This window comes from Crocodylus siamensis, chromosome 3 (genome assembly GCF_052110815.1).
Source record: "Crocodylus siamensis isolate JL-2025a chromosome 3, ASM5211081v1, whole genome shotgun sequence".
Lineage (NCBI taxonomy): Eukaryota > Metazoa > Chordata > Crocodylia > Crocodylidae > Crocodylus > Crocodylus siamensis.
Window position 1 is genome coordinate 159,314,702 of NC_143397.1, and position 18,821 is coordinate 159,333,522.

Sequence of the window (18,821 nt, forward strand, 5' to 3'; positions counted from 1 at the left end):
GGTCAATAAATGGAGCTTGTTGTAGTATGTGATAAAACTAAATTCAGGGTTGGGGTGAGGTAAATGATCATTTCCCAAGTAGCACAGATTTATTAAGATACGAGAGAAGTAATAAATTACTTGTTGTATTTTCAGAATTAGTAAATCAGTAAATTATAAGAGGACAAACTCCCATTTCCTTTAGCTGGGGTTTCTATTCCTTTGTGTACTGATCCTACCCCATTAAATAATAGGAATTGAGCCGTCCTTTTCACTGAGTATAGGAGTCTTGGGCATGCAGGAGAACGGCAGCAAGTCCCCAAGCTCTTTTAATATAAAAATGTGAACATGGGATTACAAGATGCTTCTATTCAATATTCAGTGCCTTCCTCATTCGAGGACTATTCCAGGATGGCCCACATTTGCAGGAAACAGATAAGAAAAGCAAAAGCACTGACCAAACTTAGATTAGCAACAGGAATCAAGGACAACAAGAAATCTTTCTTTAGGTACATAGGAAACAGGAGGAAAACAAATGGGAATGTGGGGCCATTGTTCAACAACTCAGGAAAGCTGGTTACCAGCACCCAGGAAAAAGGTAAACTCTTGAATGACTACTTTGCCTCAGTCTTTCACTGGACCGAGGAGAGAACAATTCCAGATAGAGTATAGGATGAGCATGGTAGGAATCGTCACCTTCCTACTATTGCTGTAGAATTGGTGTATGACCAATTAAAAAATTAGATATATACAAGTCAGCAGGACCAAATGATCTTCATCCAAAATTCTTCTGCAACTTGTGGCACTCTGGGGAAGTCCCTGAGGACTGGAAGAGGGCCAACGTTGTTCCCATCCACAAGAAGGGTAGGAGGGAGGACCCAGATAACGATAAGCCTATCAGCCTAACATCCACCCTAGGGAAAATCCTAGAAAAGTTGTGCACCTTGGTGTGGCTATTGTAAGACAGCTAGCATAGCTTTGTCACAGGCAGGTCTTGCCTGACCAACCTCATCTCCTATGAGCAGGTAACTCCCCACCTGGACACGAGAGAGCAGGTTGACATTGTATACCTAGACTTTCAAAAGGCTTTTGATCTAGTATCCCACAATGTCCTCATAAGAAAATTGGAGGATTGTGGGCTTAACTCTGAGACCATGAGGTGGGCAAGAAACTGGTTGCAGGATAGGACCCAGAGAGTCATAGTGAATGGATCTGAAGAAGTGGGCAGCAGTGTCCCGCAGGGGTCAGTGCTTGGTCCAGTACTTTTTGATGTCTTTATTCATTATTTTGATGTGGGGTGAAGAGCTCACTGGCCAAGTTTGCGAATAACACCAAGTTACAGGGAAGCGTGGTCACGCTTGAAAATAGGCTACAGATACAGATGGACCTAGTCAGGCTAGCAAGTTGGGTGGATCGGAATCTGATGATGTTCAACGTTAAAAAATGTAAAGTGCTCCAACACACTGTCAGGCTTGGTGGTACCAAACTGACTAGCATCATGAATGAAAGGGACCTAGGGGTAATAATAGACCACAGTATGAATATGAGCTGGCAGTGCGATGCTGTAGCCAGTAGGGCAAATAATACTCCGGCATGCTGATGCATCTCCAGCAAAGCCAAGGAGGTTATTCTTCCACTTGACTCAGCACTGGTGAGACTACAGCTTGAGTACTGCATCCAGTGCTGGGCATCAGACTTTAACAAGGACCATAAGCAAACTTGAGTGTCCAGAGAAGAGCCACCCATATGATCAGAGTCTTACATGGCAAGCCATATGAGGAAAGGCTGGAGGATCTGGGACTCTTCAGAGCTGAAGAAAAGGAGGCTAAGAGGGGACCTGGTAGCAGCTAACCAGTATACTAGGGGAGTACATCAGGGGCTCGGTGAGCAACTGTTCACCAGGACACCCTTGGGGAAAACTAGGAGTAACGGCCACAAACTCCTGGAAGATCAGTTTAGGCTCAACATTAGGAAAAGCTTCTTCACAGTTAGGGTGTTCAGACTGGAATAAGCTCCCTCCAGAGGTGGTGCAGTCACCTACCCTGGAAATCTTCAAGAGGAGACTAGACAGTCGCCTTGCTGGGGTCACCTGACCCCCAGTTTTTCCTGCTTGGTGCAGGGGGCTGAACTGAAAGATCTTCCAAGGTCCCTTCTGGCCTTACAGTCTATGAATTTGAAAATATAAAGTCCAGAGAGTGGCTTAAGGACCTGTTTTTCTTCACTGGTCCCTCCTCTCGAGCACTGTTCCTGCATGTGCCCACGTACCATGGATGCTTATGGTAAGCTATCTATAGGCTCTGGAAAGTAGGAGCAATTGCAGATAAAATCAAATTCTTATGTCCAGTAAAAGCTGCCTTAACTTGTACCTTATGAGCTGGCATGCTCTATTAACTGGCATGTCGCCTTGTAAAGTAAAAGCAAAACCAGAAGTGCCCACCATGGCACTTCCGATTTCGCTGAGCCCCAATGACCCGGGGCATAGCAGCTTGTGTGGGGCCCACCTCCCTGTCCCTCAGGGCCCGCAGAAGGGGCAGTGACCCGAATAGGCAAAGAAGCCTGTTCAGGCCTCTCGGTTAACCAGCATATTTTATTATCCAGCACCCCCCATTTCCCATGGGTGCCGGATAACAAAGCTTTTGCTGTATGTCTCCAGATCTTTCAGACAACATTGTCCCCTCCACGTCCACTTCTGTTTCAAGGACAAAAGCAGACTACATAATCCTGGGAGGGAACAGAACTGATACATTAATAATGCTTCTAGGCCTCTGTTTAAAAGGTAAGAAAGAAGGCTTATTAGGACAGAAATTCGTATATTAATGCATAGCAGGATATAGCCATTTTAAACCATGCCTTTACTATGAAAAGCAATCTTGAAATTTAACTTACTCAGACCTAGAGTGGCATGTTTTTGGTTCTAGGGCAGAGAAATAATTATTTCTCTGGAAAATAAGATTTGGCAAAGTGCATGTATTAAAAGTTAAACATGTTGTTCATACAACAATGTAATTAGTCTTAGTAATGCAATATTTCTGACTGATTCTCAGTTTTATGCACCATGGTGTGGCCATTGTAAGAAATTGGAGCCTGTGTGGAATGAGGTTGGAATAGAGATGAAAAACATGGGATCTCCAGTAAAAGTTGGAAAGATGGATGCAACTTCCTATTCTAGTAAGTATGGCAGGTATAGGTGGGGTTTGAGGGTATTACTGGACTTTTGACTTTGAAAATACAGTGACTAGAAGGTCAAACAGTAGAAAAGGGTTATGTGGGGAAAATCATGTATATACTTGAGGAGTTTGACCTAGAAATGTATAGCTATGTTTGTTAATTTATGTTCCACTATTAGTGATTTTTTGACTCAGGTTTCTGTGTTTAACCCTTCCACAGAAATCTTATGTAATTAACACAGGCAGAAGAGAGAACCTGTGATATTTTTTTTTATTTTTAAAAGGGAGCAATACATTCACTCTTCTCCATGTTATTCATTCCTACTTGTATTCCAGTAGGATCTTTCTCACTTGTTCAACATAAAGGCTCTTTTTTTCTTTTCCTTTCTATTATCTTCATAAGGGACATGCTCTGCTTTAGAGTCTGCCCTGAAGCACAACTGGTACTGTTTTAGATTGCTTATTTTGCTGGTGGCCAGGGAGATGTGTTAACACTTCTGGCGTTGTAAATTGTTTTCAGATGGCCAGTTGGCCAGCAGATGTACCCACACTGTGTGAAAATCCATTGTCTCATGGGATAGCAGGTTTCTCATTAATCTTTAAGAAAACTTACTGTATTTTCTCAAATGCAGTGTAGGGGGAGAGACTATGCTGCTGCTTCCCTACTATTTGCCCATTCTGCTCATTTCCTTCTCCACCACAGCCAGTGTTGGGACACATTTTAAGATGCCCTTTCCTCCTTCCCCCCACATAATTGTATTCTGTATGTTGATGAAAACTTTGTAATAAATTTTGTCATAATATTACATGAATAGTATCTAATTATTGGGGGGTTATCTTAAATATGACATCATCTTGGATTCAGGTAAACAGGATATCTGTAATATGAAACGAAGTATCTCTTTAAATTATATTCTATAAGCATTATTTAAAAAAATCGTATACCTTTGTTTAGCACCAAATCCATTCAACTGTGAACTGACTAGAATACGAACAACTGCAGTGGTAATGATGCTACTTCTCTTCGTCTTTTAATGTTTATGTTAATGCAGATCCTTTTGTGAATTTCTGATCATGGGAAGATCCAGCTTTCATTGGTTGTGGGGGGAGGTTATTACTAGCTCCTCACTTTTGAAAAGAAACCTTAGGAAAAAATGATCTCTGAAGGCTCACAATAAAGAAAGCAGACAAAAAAACCCTTAGTCTGAAGATTTTAATAGATCGCTTTTAAATTTTTATTTTTATTTTTTTTAAAGTGTGACACTTGCAGATGACACTGAAATTGAGGGGTGCAGGATAAGAAATGGAGACATTAGTTGAGGTTACCCCAAAGCAAGTATCAGTATGTTGCAGTTTTGGATCCAGGAATGGGGCAGGAGGGTGAAGTCCCCCTGTCTGTCTTCCCTTCTCTCCCCCCGTCCCCACCTCCCACTTTTGTGCATGAACAGTGAGATTTGACTTTGCTGCCTGGTTAGCATGGGTTCCTCTTGAAGCTCCATGATAGCAGTGAGCTCTGAGCTCACCAGCTGACATGAGCAGGGTCTGGCTGGAACCTGAACTTCAGTATGGCTCTGGAACCAAGGGGCTAAGCACTGCTGCTTTTCATCCTTCCCCTCTTCTCCTCCTTGCTTAATTCAGCGACAGGGGATGAGCATCAGTGAAAGCATGTACTCTAGCCAGATCCCATACTAAGCTCACATATATGTCACAACCAGAAAGGGGTGTGATTATTCTGCTACATCCCCTCCGGATCTGCCCTTTGTGTGTGGTGTTCTAGAGAGCTGCTAACCTTGTGCTTTGCATTGTTGAATATCTGAACATCATCACTCCAAGCACTGGGTTTCTCTTGACAAAGGACTAGAAAATCATTTTGTCCTCTGCTGCAGCTAACACCTACACAAGAAAGGTTGTGTTGGGTAAACAAGGCTTTGTGATAGGGTGATCCATTTTGGAAACACTGCTGCTCTGCACATGGGCTTACACTCTTACATGATTACACTTTTAACTTGTCTTGTTCTTGGCAAAAATGACTTATCAGCATTAAAAATGTGTAAGGAAAGTGCACAACCTTAAGTGTTCTTCCATAAAAATGTACTGTGTTCTTTTTGGGTTTTTTTGAAATACCGTAGCACATCATGCTTCCTATAACTTTCTCTTCTCAACAGCACTTCAGTTTCCATATGGCTTGTGCAGGATTGTATAATAACTACTAGTTATTTTATATAGATATTAAGTGGACTTTTGGGGTTCATTATTTATTTGCACATACAATTTCAATTAGAAGTCTTGTAACACACTTTCCTGTATTTTACACAAACGTGTCCTTACGAAAGCTTTGACTTTTGTAGATGTGCTGTTCTGAGTTAGACCAATATTCCATACAGCGCAGTTTCCCATCTCTTGACAGAAATGGATGTTATGCAGGGAGAGCATTGAACCAGATATCTCTAGAGTGATCTATCTCCCATGCAATATCCTTCCTGGCATCCACCATTTATTGAGTTAGAGATGTCAGAGTAAACATCTCCAACCATTCTGTTCCATAGATGTTATAGCCAATCCCTTTTTGACCCTGGATGTGCAGTCTGCCTCCATCACCTGTGGCAGTAAATTCCACCTGATGCTTAAAAAATACCTTCTCTTGTTAGTTTTAAACCTGCTGCTGACTGATTTCAGCAGGTGCCTCTGAGCTCTAATATTCTGGGGCTTTGGTAAACAACAGTTCCCTGTTCACTTGGTTCTTACCTCTCGTGATTTTTATACAACTTTATCATATCTCATCTCAGACTTTCCTTTGAAAAACTGAAGAGTCTTAGCCTCTTTATTCTTTCCTGGTATAGAAAGTGATCATGTTGGCTTTCATCCTCTATACCTTTTCTAATTATGCTACATCTTTTTTGAGAAGTGGGGATGAGAACTGTACACAGTATTCAAGATATGGGCATGCCATGGATTTGTATCGTGAAGTGATAGTGTTCTCTGTTTTGTTTTCAATTCCCTTCTAAATGATGCCCAATATTTTACTGGTTGCTTTGGTTGCTGCTGCATATTGAGCTGATGTTTTTAAAGAACTATCTAGAGTGGTTCCAAGGTTTCTTTCCCGAGCCATAACAACTAGTTTGGAACCTATCAATGTGTATGTATAGTTGAGAAAGCGATCAGGACTCATAGTAGAGTTGATATCTTTTATTAGACCAACCAAGATTTTTGCCAAAAATTGCTTTAATTGCAAGTTTTTGGGCACAAACATCAGGCATTGGAGAAAAGATTGTAAAAGTTCTTCTGGGTACAAATGAAAATTCATATTTCATAGGATTTCACAGAGGAGCCAATAGATGGAAAATTCCTCTGGGCACTTGGTTCATAGCTGGTATGGAGTCTCTCAGCTCTGTGTGAGGTTCTGTGATGATGCAAATTACCTTTCAACTAAGACAGAAGCAGTGTCTCCTGTTTTACAGACTTGTACAATCTTATCTCCAATGCCTGATGCACAGTGTTTGTGCCTGAAAACTTGTAATTAAAGAATTTTTGTTTTTTGCAAAAATCCTGTTGATCTAATAAAAAACATCATCTCTACTATGAGTCCTGATTGCTTTTTCCTCTAGACCAATATGGCTACAACCTGGATTACCTATATAGCTGAAGTTATTTTTTGCCAGTTGCATTAGCTGGTACTTGTTATATACTTTTTTTAGAGTACTAAATGTTGGCAAGGTGTTGGCCTGTTAAAAGGCAGATAACTTAAGGTTGTAAGAAGTAAATCCTGTTAAAAGGGAACACATGTTTAAAACTGTGTAGAATTGGAGATATTCTTTGCTGTTCTTTCCACTTCCCCTTGTTAAAGGTTAGCTTTAATTAATTGGATTTGCACTGCTCCTAATATAGCTACTGACCAGAGTTTTTTGCAAGGAGTGATATGCAGGATCTCTTCATGAGGGAAGGACTTTTACAGCCAGTACAGTAGTGTTCATCTGTTTTGGAGAGTCCATATAGGACAGTGGTTCCCGACCTGTGGACCAGTGTGGGAGTGGAATGGAGTGCAAGGAGCTGGCTGCCTCCCTCTTGGGGCTGTCCCACACGTTCCTGCTGGCAACAGAAGCTGCTCGCTCAGGTGGACGGACAGAGGTCCAAGTGGCCTGGTGGCTGGGAATGTCTGGTGTAGGACACTCAAATGTTGAACTTAGGGGAAGAAAGGGAAGATGTCATAGATTTCTAGGATCAGAAGGGACCTATTAGATCATCGAGTCTGACCCCCTGTTCTGGGCAGGAAAGCACGCTGGGGACAAGTGACCACCAGCCAGGTGCTTGTCTAATCTCCTTCTGAACACCTCTAAGGTAGGGGAAAGCACCACCTCTCTTGGAAGCCCATTCCATATTTTGGGTACCCACACTGTAAAGAATTTCCTCCTGATGTCCAATCTAAATCTGCTCTCCTTCAGTTTATGGCTGTTGTTTCTAGTAACCCTGAGGGATGCCCTGGTAAACAGAGTATTCCCCTATTCCCTGCGGACCCCCTGATGAGTTTGTAAACAGCCACAAAATCACCTCTTAGCCTTCTCTTGCAGAGGCTGAAGAGATTCAGGTCCCTCAGTCTGTTTTCATAGGATCTTACCTGCAGGCCATCAACCATAGGAGTACCCCTCCTCTGAACCTTTTCCAGGTTATCCACATCTCTCTTGAAGTGTGACGCCCAAAATTGGATGCAGTACTCCAGCTGCAGCCTCACCAGTGCCACATAGAGGGGAAGTATAACCTTCCTGGATCTGCTTGTGACGCACATGCTAATGCAAGAAAATTTGATTAGCCTTATTACCTCATTACATTGGCAACTCATGTTCGTTTTTGCATCTACTATGATTCTGAGATCCTTTTCCTGCTGTAGAATGGTACTTCCGAGTCTATATGTATATTGGTGATTCTTTCTCCCCAAGTGCAGCATTTTGCACTTACCTATGTTAAACTGCATCTTATTCTGATCCACCCACTTCCCCAGTCCATCCAAATCCACCTGAATTCACTCCCTACCCTCTATAGTGTGTTTACTATACCGCATAGTTTGGTGTCTTCTGCAAATTTGGACAGAGTGCTTCTACACCCTCATCCAAATCGCTGATGAAGACATTAAACAGCATTGGTCCAAGGACAGCCCTGGGGGACACCACTGCCCACATCTTTCCAGGGAGAAACCAACCCATCCACCACCACTCCCTGGGTGTGTCCTATAAGCCAGTTTTCCATCCACCTGACTGAAAAAATCCACGTCACAGCTACTCAGTTTGCTTGTAAGAATCGGGTGCAACACTATGTCGATTAGCCTTTTTAAAATCCAAGTAAATAACATCTACCTCTGCTCTTGCATCTAAGCTCTTTGTGACCTGGTCATAAAAAGAGACCAGGTTATTCAGGCAGGATCTGCCTGCTATAAGCCCATGCTGGTTGCCCCTTAGCATCGTATTGCCCTCTAGCCCCCCACAAATTTGATCCTTACGATTTTTTCTGAGGTCTTGCTAAGAATAGAGGTGAGGCTAACCGGCCTATAATTACCCAGGTCCTCCTTCCTCCCCTTTTTAAAATAGGGACCACATTGGTCCTTTTCCAGTCCTCTGGGACCTGTCCAAAGCGCAAGGAGTGCTCAAATAGTTGTGCTAGTGGTTTCGCTATGACACCAGCCAATTCCTTTAGTACCCTTGGGTGAAGATCATTGGGGCCTGCCAGCTTAAATACGTCCAACACCTCCATGTGCCCCTTCACTAGGTCAGTGCTAACTGCAGGTGGATTGGTATCTCTCCCATGCCAGACTAAAGTCTCATTGGGAGGTGTGTTTGTATCCATGTCCATGAACACTGATGCAAAGAAATTATTTAAGAGCTCAGCTTTGTCCATCCTATCTGTTACGAGTTGCCCTAGACCATCCTGTAATGGCCCTGTGTTACCCTGTGCTGGTGCCTTGCTCCCTATGTACTTAAAGAAGGACTTATTGTTGTGCTTAATCTTTGTTGCCAGCCTGAGTTCTGTTTCTCCTTTGGCCTTCCTCACTGCTTTCCTGCAAGTGCGAGCCAAAGAGAGATACTCCTCCTTGGTGGCTTCCCCCTGCTTCCACAGCCTGTAAGCCTCTCTTTTCCCCTCTAGTCTCTCCTGGATTTCTCTGGTCAGCCAAAAGGTTTCTTGGTTCTTTTGCCTCCCTTTTATGTGTATACTGGGATGGTACCCCTCAGTGCCTGCAGGATCAGTCCCTTGAGGAACTCCCACCCTCCCTGGACTCCCAACTCACAGATGTTATTATCCTTCTGTCCCACTCTAACTAATCTCCTGAGCTTGTTGAGGTTGGCCTTCCAGAAGTCTAGCACTTCTGCCCAACTAGTTATCTTTCCCACCTTTTGCTGGATAGTGAATCCTATCAACAGGTAGTCACCATCTCCTAGGTTACCTTGTACCTGCAGATCCCCCACCAAGTCCTCCCCTGTGGCCAGCGCCAAGTCGATTAAGGCATTTCGCCTAGTGGGATTGCATACCTTCTGTGTTAGGTGCAGGTCCTGTTTGCAGGTTAAGAACCTACATGAACAGAAAGACCTGGCTGACTGCTCCTCCCAGCAGATGTTCGGGTAATTTAGGTCACCCATAACTAGCAGGTCCTTTGAGCATACTGTCATTGAGAGCTGTCTCAAGAATTCTAGGTTTAACTCTTCCTTCCTTCTGGAGACCCGCACTACCAAATCCCTTTCATTCCTACTCCCTTGTAATCTGACCAATGGGACTTTGATTTGCCCTTCTTCTGTCCTCCTCATTTCTTAACATAGAGCAACGCCCCACTCTTTTTTTCCACTAATCTATCTTGCTTGTATAGCCCACTGCCTAATCATGGGTAGGATCCCACCAGGTTTCTGTTAGCCCAACCAGATTGGAATCTTTGTCTGCAAGATTAATATGTTCTTCACAATTTTCTAATGTCACTTATTCCATCCCTCTATTTAGCATGAGTTTGTTCTTGTAGAATGTTCCTTTTATTTTTTCTATGACTGGCAAGTATGATTGGGAAAACCGGGGCTTGTGAGAGGGGAGATTTAAAATACTGTCTATCTCAAGAGAAGATAAATTAATTCTCTTAAGGTATAAACTGTATTTATGGATTTGTTGCAAGTTTCATGATGTTTTCTCCACAACTGGCTTATAAATCAGCTTAGAACATTGAGACAATTGGCTTATGTCATTTTTTTGTTTTCCTTCTCTGCACTGCTAGGTACATAGGTCACCCATTGGTTTCTACCACTTATTTTGGTGTTGTGATGGTCAGTTCCATTGGAGTGTTATTCTGTTGGACTTGTATTTTTTTCTGTAATGTTTTGTGTGATGCTTCTGTTCATGACTTCATGTAATGTTTCTCTTCTCTCTCTGGGTAGTGCCTGTGCCTGACATAGAAGTCCTTAGTAGCATGTGCCTGTCATTGTCTTGCTAAGTTGACTTTGTTAGCTTTCTTTGTGTAGAATTGCTAACATAAGGAATTCTTTTAATTAAACTTTAGGCATGTTCCAGAGACAAGGGATGATCTTATCAATGTTGTGGATTTTCATGGTTTTGTTTCACAAAGGGGGAAGATCATGATGCATTAGTCCCATATCTGTGTGCCAGTGCTCATTATACTGTTTTGTTTTGTTTTTTCCAAATCTTTTCAGGCTTCTGAAAGTTTGCTCTCCTGATTTATTTGTTGTTCGACATCTAGTATACTATTTCTATCATTTACATATGTTGCTGTTTGGATAACTAGGCTTCTAGCTGAATATTTTGTCTTCCCCAATGAATAAACAAACTGGCCTGTTTTGCTAATACCCAAGTCTTGTCTTCCATAGAGGTTTTTTGTTTGTTTTTTTTGTTTGTTTTTTTTAATTGAAAGGGCAATGTTAGAAAACTTTAGGTCTTTCAGATACTGCTGTCCATGAAATTCCTGAGTTGCCTTCTGTGGCTACCTTCCTCATGACCTACATGTCTCCTTCCTCCTCCTTCTGTAGTGAGTCTTTCTGTGTGTACCAGTCTGGGACTCCTTGATACAAAGTTTCTTCTTGGGGATTTATGTTACAGCCTTGTCCAGTCACTGCCTTTGTGTTGGATCTTCAAGCCCTCAATGTAATATGTCCCTTTTTGTTTCTTCTGTTACTTTACTACTTAACTAAATATGTTTTTCAGCCCAAACCTTAGAGACTTTTATTTTCCTAGAGTCTTTTAAATATGAGCTTTTTAATGACCTTTTACACTGTTTCTAAACTGATCTTCATGTAACAAATACTCTCTGTCCTGTATCCATGTATGTAGGCTAGCAGTTTGTTTTGTTTTGTTTTTTTTTAAACACTCTTGAAGTAAACAATTGATCTGCCTTTCTAGCACTACCATTTTGAGTACTCAAGTCACTTCATAGATTTCAGGAAATAGTGTACCACTTCACACTAAGATATTAGTGTGTGTTGTTTTGGTACATGACCAAACCTCTGCCACATTCGCATGACTTTTATCCAGACAGTGATTGTTACTTCCAGTCTTTTGCATTTAAAATTCCCTGATATTGATGTCTTTGAACTTTGGAAACACATCCTTTAATGCATTTAAAAAAAAAAAAATCTGTCATCTTACTTGACTTGTTGCTAGTAGGTATTGCTGGAAACTTGAAGGAATCCAGCCTGAAACCCAGTTCTGAGAATTCTTCCTTGAATGTTTCCTGTTCAGTGCTTATCTACTTTATTTGACATTTCTGATAGCTATACCAGCTTCATGTCTCTGTTATCCAACGAGACAATAACCTGATTGTATTTATCGGAAGTGCAATTCATTTGAACCTGTCCATCTGACATCTGCTTAAATTAGTTAAAGAAATGGGTTCATTTGACACTTCTGCAATAAGGGACTGTATAATTTCATACATAGACGCATACAAATCTACCTTTCATTACTGATTTAGTGCTGAGCTGTATAGCTTGGGCTGCTTTTTTGGGTGAGACAGATGATTAATATTCTTTTTCCAGTTCATCTGCATGCTGGTATGGCTCCGTGTTGTTTTTTGCAGCATTTTTCGTTTTATTCAGTAGTGTTATCACTGTGTCTGGGTTTGGTTGGGCCAAAACCCAGATAAAATCTATGTACATTGGTTTACTGACATAGCTCAAAAGCAGGACCTGCTTTTTAAGCATCTTAATGTAGTACAGTACACACACAGAACTTAGCCTTTTGTTTTCATCTCATTTCTAATGCTTTTGGAAGGTTTCTCAGCATTTAGTATTTGCTGACTGACAACTTGCACTTTTTTATAATGACAGAGTGAATTTGTTGACATAGTATCAGATAAGTTTGTCTTAATTAATATAACAAATAATATTATCTTTTTTTTTAATCCGTTAGAACTGATTTTCATGCAAGTAAATGATTTTCACAAGCTGAAAGTAAACAGGATTTATTGTACAAGTCTTATATACATAAAAGCAAAAGACCTGATTTGCTTTTAGTGGTAACGAAATGTCTTTCAGGTATTGCGTCTGAATTTGGAGTTCGAGGCTATCCAACAATTAAGCTGTAAGTTGACTTTTCCTATTTTATATTTGTAAGTATGTAGAGGCAGGGGGCAGAAAAAATTTGATTGCTGACCCCTTTATAATGGTGGAAAAACAAATTACAATTTTTTGAGGCATGATTTGCAAGTTTTATTACTAAAATGCATAATTGATTTGAAAAATGAGTTATAATTAATATTTTAAGGTTCTCACTAATCAAGTTTTAACCAAAACAGAATAAACAAGTTCAGTATTAAACATCATTTTCATCCATTTGGTGAAGATATTTAAACTTAAAGGAGATATCATGTACTTGAAATCCAGTCAGTTTGAATAATCAAAGTAATGGTTTTAGGTACTAAAACTTCATCTGGATGCCCACTGGTAAGTTTGAGACTTTAGCCACACTTACTGTGTATTTACTGAGAAATGTCACACAGCCAACGTGGCAATCTGCCCACTTATTTCTTCTCTGTGCACCTACAACCTCAGCAGTTAGTCTTGGGCATGCATACCTCAGATTGGTGCTCAGAACCAGTCTAAACTGTCTGTGCTATATCGTTGCTGAGCTTTTGTACACAAAGCAGGAGTGAGTTGAACAGAGATTGTCCCTTGATAGCTGAGTGGGGAAATTATTATTATTATTTTTTTTAATCTTTCAGTTATAGTAACTTTAACTCTTTGGGGTTAGTGTGTAGTTTAAGGAAAAGACAGGTGGGGCTTTTATATAAACAATCTTCTTTTTAATAAATTTAGTTCAAGGTCAAGACATCAAAAATGGTATGTTAAGGGGGAGAAACCACGTTTAGTCTAATGATAAACAGATTGTATTAGATGATTAATTATAACAAAATATTATTTGGATTTTTTTCAGTTACATTTCACAGGGTTACATAGCATGTTACTGGCTGGAAGTAAAGACATTTGTCAAAATGACATGCATGTTTAAGAAACTGGTCTTTAATGTCACCAAATTTATAATGTAGCTTAACCATGTGCATTCTTTTTTTTTTCCCAAAGGAAATATTAACACTTTAGGTCACAATCCCACCCCCTTTTTTTTTATTCTCGTAAGGAAATGAAGTAAGTTTGTACTTCCTATCAGTTGCACACAATAATATTCTGTATTGAACAAATACAGATACAAAGATAACTGCATATGCAGATTTAGCTGCTGTTGCAGGTTATCAGGTTGCTGCTAATGCAGGCAATCACACTGCAGGATACTATTTTTCCACTTTTTTTGTCCTTTTTGTTTTGCTTTTTTCAAGTAGTATAAAGTTAACATAGGTGCTCGTGATAATCCCTTTTGCGGCATAAACGCTGAAGTTTTGTGTTTTTTGCCTGTCAAGTTATAAGCAAATATTCTAAACATCTTTATATTTCTAAAATACAGTGGCTGGCAAACAAACAAGTACCAACGTCTACTGTAGAAATTAGTAGTAAAGGAATGTTAATTTATTCAGTAGAGGGTTAATAAACTTTGAATTTTTTCACAGTATTTGTATTATAGTGGGCCATTGAGCTCCTCATTTTGCTGAGTAAAGATGGCTTCTAATGGCTAATTAGCTGCAAAATTGAACTTCATCAGCATTTACTGATGATTTAATATATTAAAATGCTTTGATTTCGTATGAACAGCCAAATTTAGGTTATAGGCTAGAGAAGTGCAATGAATGGCTATTAAGTGTATTTCTCTCTCTCTCGCTCTCTCTCTGTTCTCATCAGTTTAAAAGGTGACCTGGCATACAACTATAGAGGACCTAGGACAAAAGATGATATAATTGAGTTTGCCAACAGAGTAGCAGGGTAAGTATTTATATTTCTGTTAGCATGCCCATAACTTAGTTTTATTTGGGTTACCTGCCCCATTTAACTGGAAATGAGAGCCAATGGTAGCTTTCAGTATAGAAAAATATATTTGATACTTGTATTTAAAACTTTGCTTTGCAGTCTTTCACTTAACAAGAGTTATCTTGGGTATAATTCAAGTGCTTTTAGAATTTTAAGTAAAATTGGAAGAAATATTTTAAGATAAGTTGCACATAAAAACAATAATTGAGTTAAAGCCAGAAATATGTATAACACCTCAGCTAAATAGAGTAAGTGTTCAGGAAAGGAATATATTCATCACTAATGATTGTAGTAACTTCTCTTGTATGCCTTTCTGACCTTAAGTAGGCAGTAGAGGACACATTTAGAACACAGTTCTAGGGTTGTAATGACTATCCATTTATCAGTATCAATCATTGATATTAGTTTTTAATGATGATTTTGTATATTCTCCTCAATCCTTTTCCATTATGATGAAACTAAAATTAGAGTTTTAACCTATGTTAGAAGCTTTGTTTCCTTAACTTTTTTCCCTTCTGTCTTCATTCTGATTTTTGTATTGGCCTTGCAAGATTGGTAAATCTTTTGAGAAGTCCCCTTCTTTTATTGGGGTTCCATTTTCCTATACTTGTGTCCTCTTTAGGGCTGGTACCAATTCAGGGGGGATTTTTGTGCTATACTCTGTAGCACAGTGAAGTAGATGTTTGCTGTGTTTCATTGCCAAACAAGCGATAATTGTAAATGGCTTCTGGCTATCTTCTTGTTAATACTGTATTTACTCAAATGTAAGACTAGATCCCCCCCCCCCCCAATTCAGTGGGAAGGGAGGGCAGTTTGTGTCTGTTTCAAATACAAAGCAAAATGGAAGGCAGGGGGCTTCTGCAGCTCTTACTGGTCCCAGCCTAGGGTCAGAGTCCTCCTCTACCCCATCATTTGCCATCTGTTGTGGCTCCAGTCTCGCACAGTGGGTAGCTCCAGCCCTGGCCAGGCAGTGCAGCAATGGCAGTGATGGCTGTTAAACTATGTAGGATACCAATATCATTACGGAGTGCACATTAGATGTGCTAGTAGAAGTGTATTTCAATTCTCTAGTGACATGATTTCATTTCATGACCTTGTATGCATTTTCAGTGTATTAGTGTTGTGAATAGCTAGGCTGGCTAGGTCTCAGGCCTGTATGACTTATCTTCATTCCTGGCTTCCTGCACATAATACTTGCTATCTTTTCTCTAGTAAGCTGTTTAAACTGCTTACGTCACTGTCAACTGGCTGGCAGAAGGGAAGTGTGCAGGGGTTTCACATTTGAAGTGTGATAGGGCAGTTGCATTTTTATATCTCTATATTGAATAAAAAAGTCACATCCCACTGCTTTGCATAAGAAAATCAGTTACTGTTCAGAAACCCCTGCAGATGTACCCATTTTTGCTACTAACGGATGTGTACCAACTGTCTCATTATTTTCCTTTGTACTTCTGTGTCTCCTGGAAGATAAGGTGCCATCTACCAGGAAATGATCTTCAGGGGCCTTGAAACTCCTTCTTTTTGGCAACCTAACTGAGCCTGGTACTTTCTTATAGGAATGAATGGGGAAGGGGAAACTTGGTTAGAAGCAGAGACTTTGTTAAACTAAGGAGAAGGCAGGGGTGGGAGCTGAAGGCCTTCTAGAAGCTGAGGCCTTGTTGAGCTAAGTTTTTGCTTAAGCCTTAAGGCAGTGTCACAGGACCCAGGGCCTCTAGTCTGTCCAACAATTTTGAAGTATTTGTATAGTGTTTGTGTGTTCTGTACCTGTTTGTGCAACATGCTTCTCAGCAAAGAGGTATAAAGGGCTGCATGCTCATGAGCCTTTTTCAACAGCCTTGACTTGACATTACTGTTCTGTGCACTAAATCTACCCTAGCTTGCAACCTTCCGAATTTTTTTTTTGCTGTAGTCTTTTCCTTTTGTTCCTTTGAGAATATTGTCAGATTTTAATGTCTTGATGCACCCACTTTTTTTTCTTGTGACCTCTCTTCATAGTATGTTTCCCCCCCCCCCGCCCTCTTATTTTTCAGCTGACTGGAAGCTCGTGAAACTTCTTGTTTCACATCTCTAAGACTTTCTCTCTTGCCTATCATCATGACGTCTCAGACTTTAGCCATCTTGCCAATGGCTCTATGCACAAAGTAGACAATTCAAGAGTCTCTGTAGCCTCAGAAATTTCATATTCTGTGATTCATTTGTAAATGTTTCCCTCTGGAAATAGAGATGGGTACATGGTCAGATTAACAGTCTAATGTGGGCAAGCCCACAGAATCAGTCCCAGAGCACAAGATACTTTGTGGTGATGGATCTCTAACATTTACATCATCCTTGAAAGGATGCCGTGTACTTCTTGTTTTGCCAGAAAAGATGACTTCTGTGGAGCACAGATAGCTCCACAAGGAACTATATTTTAGTATCTCTTAAATCTCAAAACACAAGGGGAAAGTAGTATTGAGATCCTGTTGAAATTCAGTAGTACCTTGGCAACAATACTCTAGTATTATGGCTTCATTAGAATTTACTTCAGTGGGACCCAGAAAGACAGGTACCCCTATAATGTGTTGGCATGTTCGGAGTGGATCTGTTTCTTTTCCGCTTTCATGGCACTGACAGCTGTAGCACCTCTTCAAGGCCTTTGGCAGATGTTAGAAATAGTGACATGATTAGGCTATGAATAATTTTATACCTGTATAATACTAGGATAAGTGCAACGTAGGCCGGGGTCTCATGTGTTCTGTCAGTGACTCTTAGTTCCAAACAACTTGGTGACTCAGCAGGGTAAGAAATCTCCTTTAAAGGAGAAAATCCACGGTTTTCCACAGCAAATGGAAAACTCAGATCCCTGCTCATAAGCCAAAAGCATTCTCCTGGAGGAGGTCAGCAAGCATTGTCTAAGACAGTGGTCTCCAAACTTTTTTGATCACGCACCCCTATCGGTAAAACAAATTTTGAGCACACAGCCCCAGGATATGAGTGAAGGCACCACTGTCAACCCCTCCGCATTGTGGAACTCCCACTCTTCCCTCAGGATACCCCGCATACCATACGTGACACATGACTGTTTGACATACAGACCGAGTGAGGGCGCCAGTGTCAATCCATATATTAAATATTAGTAAAGCTTAATTTCTTTCTTATTTTTTTTAGATAAATATAAAAGAAGTTCTAATATTTTCTTTCAGCACCCCAATGGATAGTCTTGCGTGCACCCCACTTTGGAGACCACTGGTTTAGGACATCTCTATGTGACACTATTCTGGTTACAATAAATATTGTCTAGTAGACACCTGCCATTTCTACCCCAAGTGATTGGAAGCTGGACAAGCAACGTTAGGTCTCTTCCAGAGAAACTGAGTACTTTTACATCCCCTCTCCCATTGGTGATGTGACAAATAAAAGAAAAAATGGTTTTGCTCCTCCTTGAAGGACAAGAAGGCTGGATTTGTTAACTGCTTTTTCAGTCTCTTTAGTGATCAGACAAAATCTTTTGTCTTTTACAGTCAAGAGCCTGCCCAGCCTCTGTCAGCACTTTTCTTCCTTTCAGTAGCCATTTGCCTTGTTTTCAAGCAATATGAACCTAGATCAGGTAAATTCTAAATATCATCAAAGCTGAGCAGGCCAGTTATTTCAACTTGCCTATCTTTCCCTTTTCCTTCAGGGGCTCTTCCTCGTTTGATGTTTTCTTCCTGTTTTCATTATAGAGGCACTGGAGGAAATGGTTTTAGGGAACAGGGCAGCATCTCATTTTGAACTTGAGCTTGTAAATGAAGGTGCTTTTTTATATTTTTTTAAGTTCAAAACTTCATCCACTGTAATACACACATACATTTTTCTGTTTTCAACACATTTACTTATGTATTGCCATAAGAATCATCTGCAGAAAGTTACTTGAAATGAGCCAGGGCCTTAACCAATGCCAGGTCCTCTTTGTCCTCTTAACAGCTTCAAAAGCCTCCCACATGGTTCTTGTGATAATGGGGTCACTTACCTTGAGAGAGAGAGATGGGAAGCCAAGTAGGTGGTTAACCATATAGAAGGTAGGGCACCTTAAAGACTGTCTGGTTCAGAGAGGCATGAGGTTTTGTAGGCAACAGCCTACTTTGTCAGATGCTTGGGAGGAAAAGTATCTTAGTTATTACCCTTACTCAGGTGACTGGTTATGAAGCTCCTTCAAATCTTCATTACTTTGTGGTCACCATCCATGTCCTGTATGCCACTGTGCCAGAAACTTTAATTCGACAGATGCTTCAGAAAGTGCAGCAGGATTTTGCACATCCTGCATTTAGTGACC

General features: G+C 40.5%; 1 protein-coding gene across 1 annotated transcript in view; it reads left to right on the forward strand.

Annotated features, from left to right (window-relative positions):
* Window positions 1-18,821, forward strand: part of TMX3 (thioredoxin related transmembrane protein 3) — a 58,102-nt gene that overhangs the window by 6,184 nt on the left and 33,097 nt on the right. The window contains exons 4-6 of the mRNA XM_090039594.1: window positions 3,024-3,147; window positions 12,653-12,698; window positions 14,405-14,485. Coding sequence (XP_089895720.1) covers window positions 3,024-3,147; window positions 12,653-12,698; window positions 14,405-14,485 — 251 coding nt within the window. The remainder of the gene's footprint in view (window positions 1-3,023; window positions 3,148-12,652; window positions 12,699-14,404; window positions 14,486-18,821) is intronic.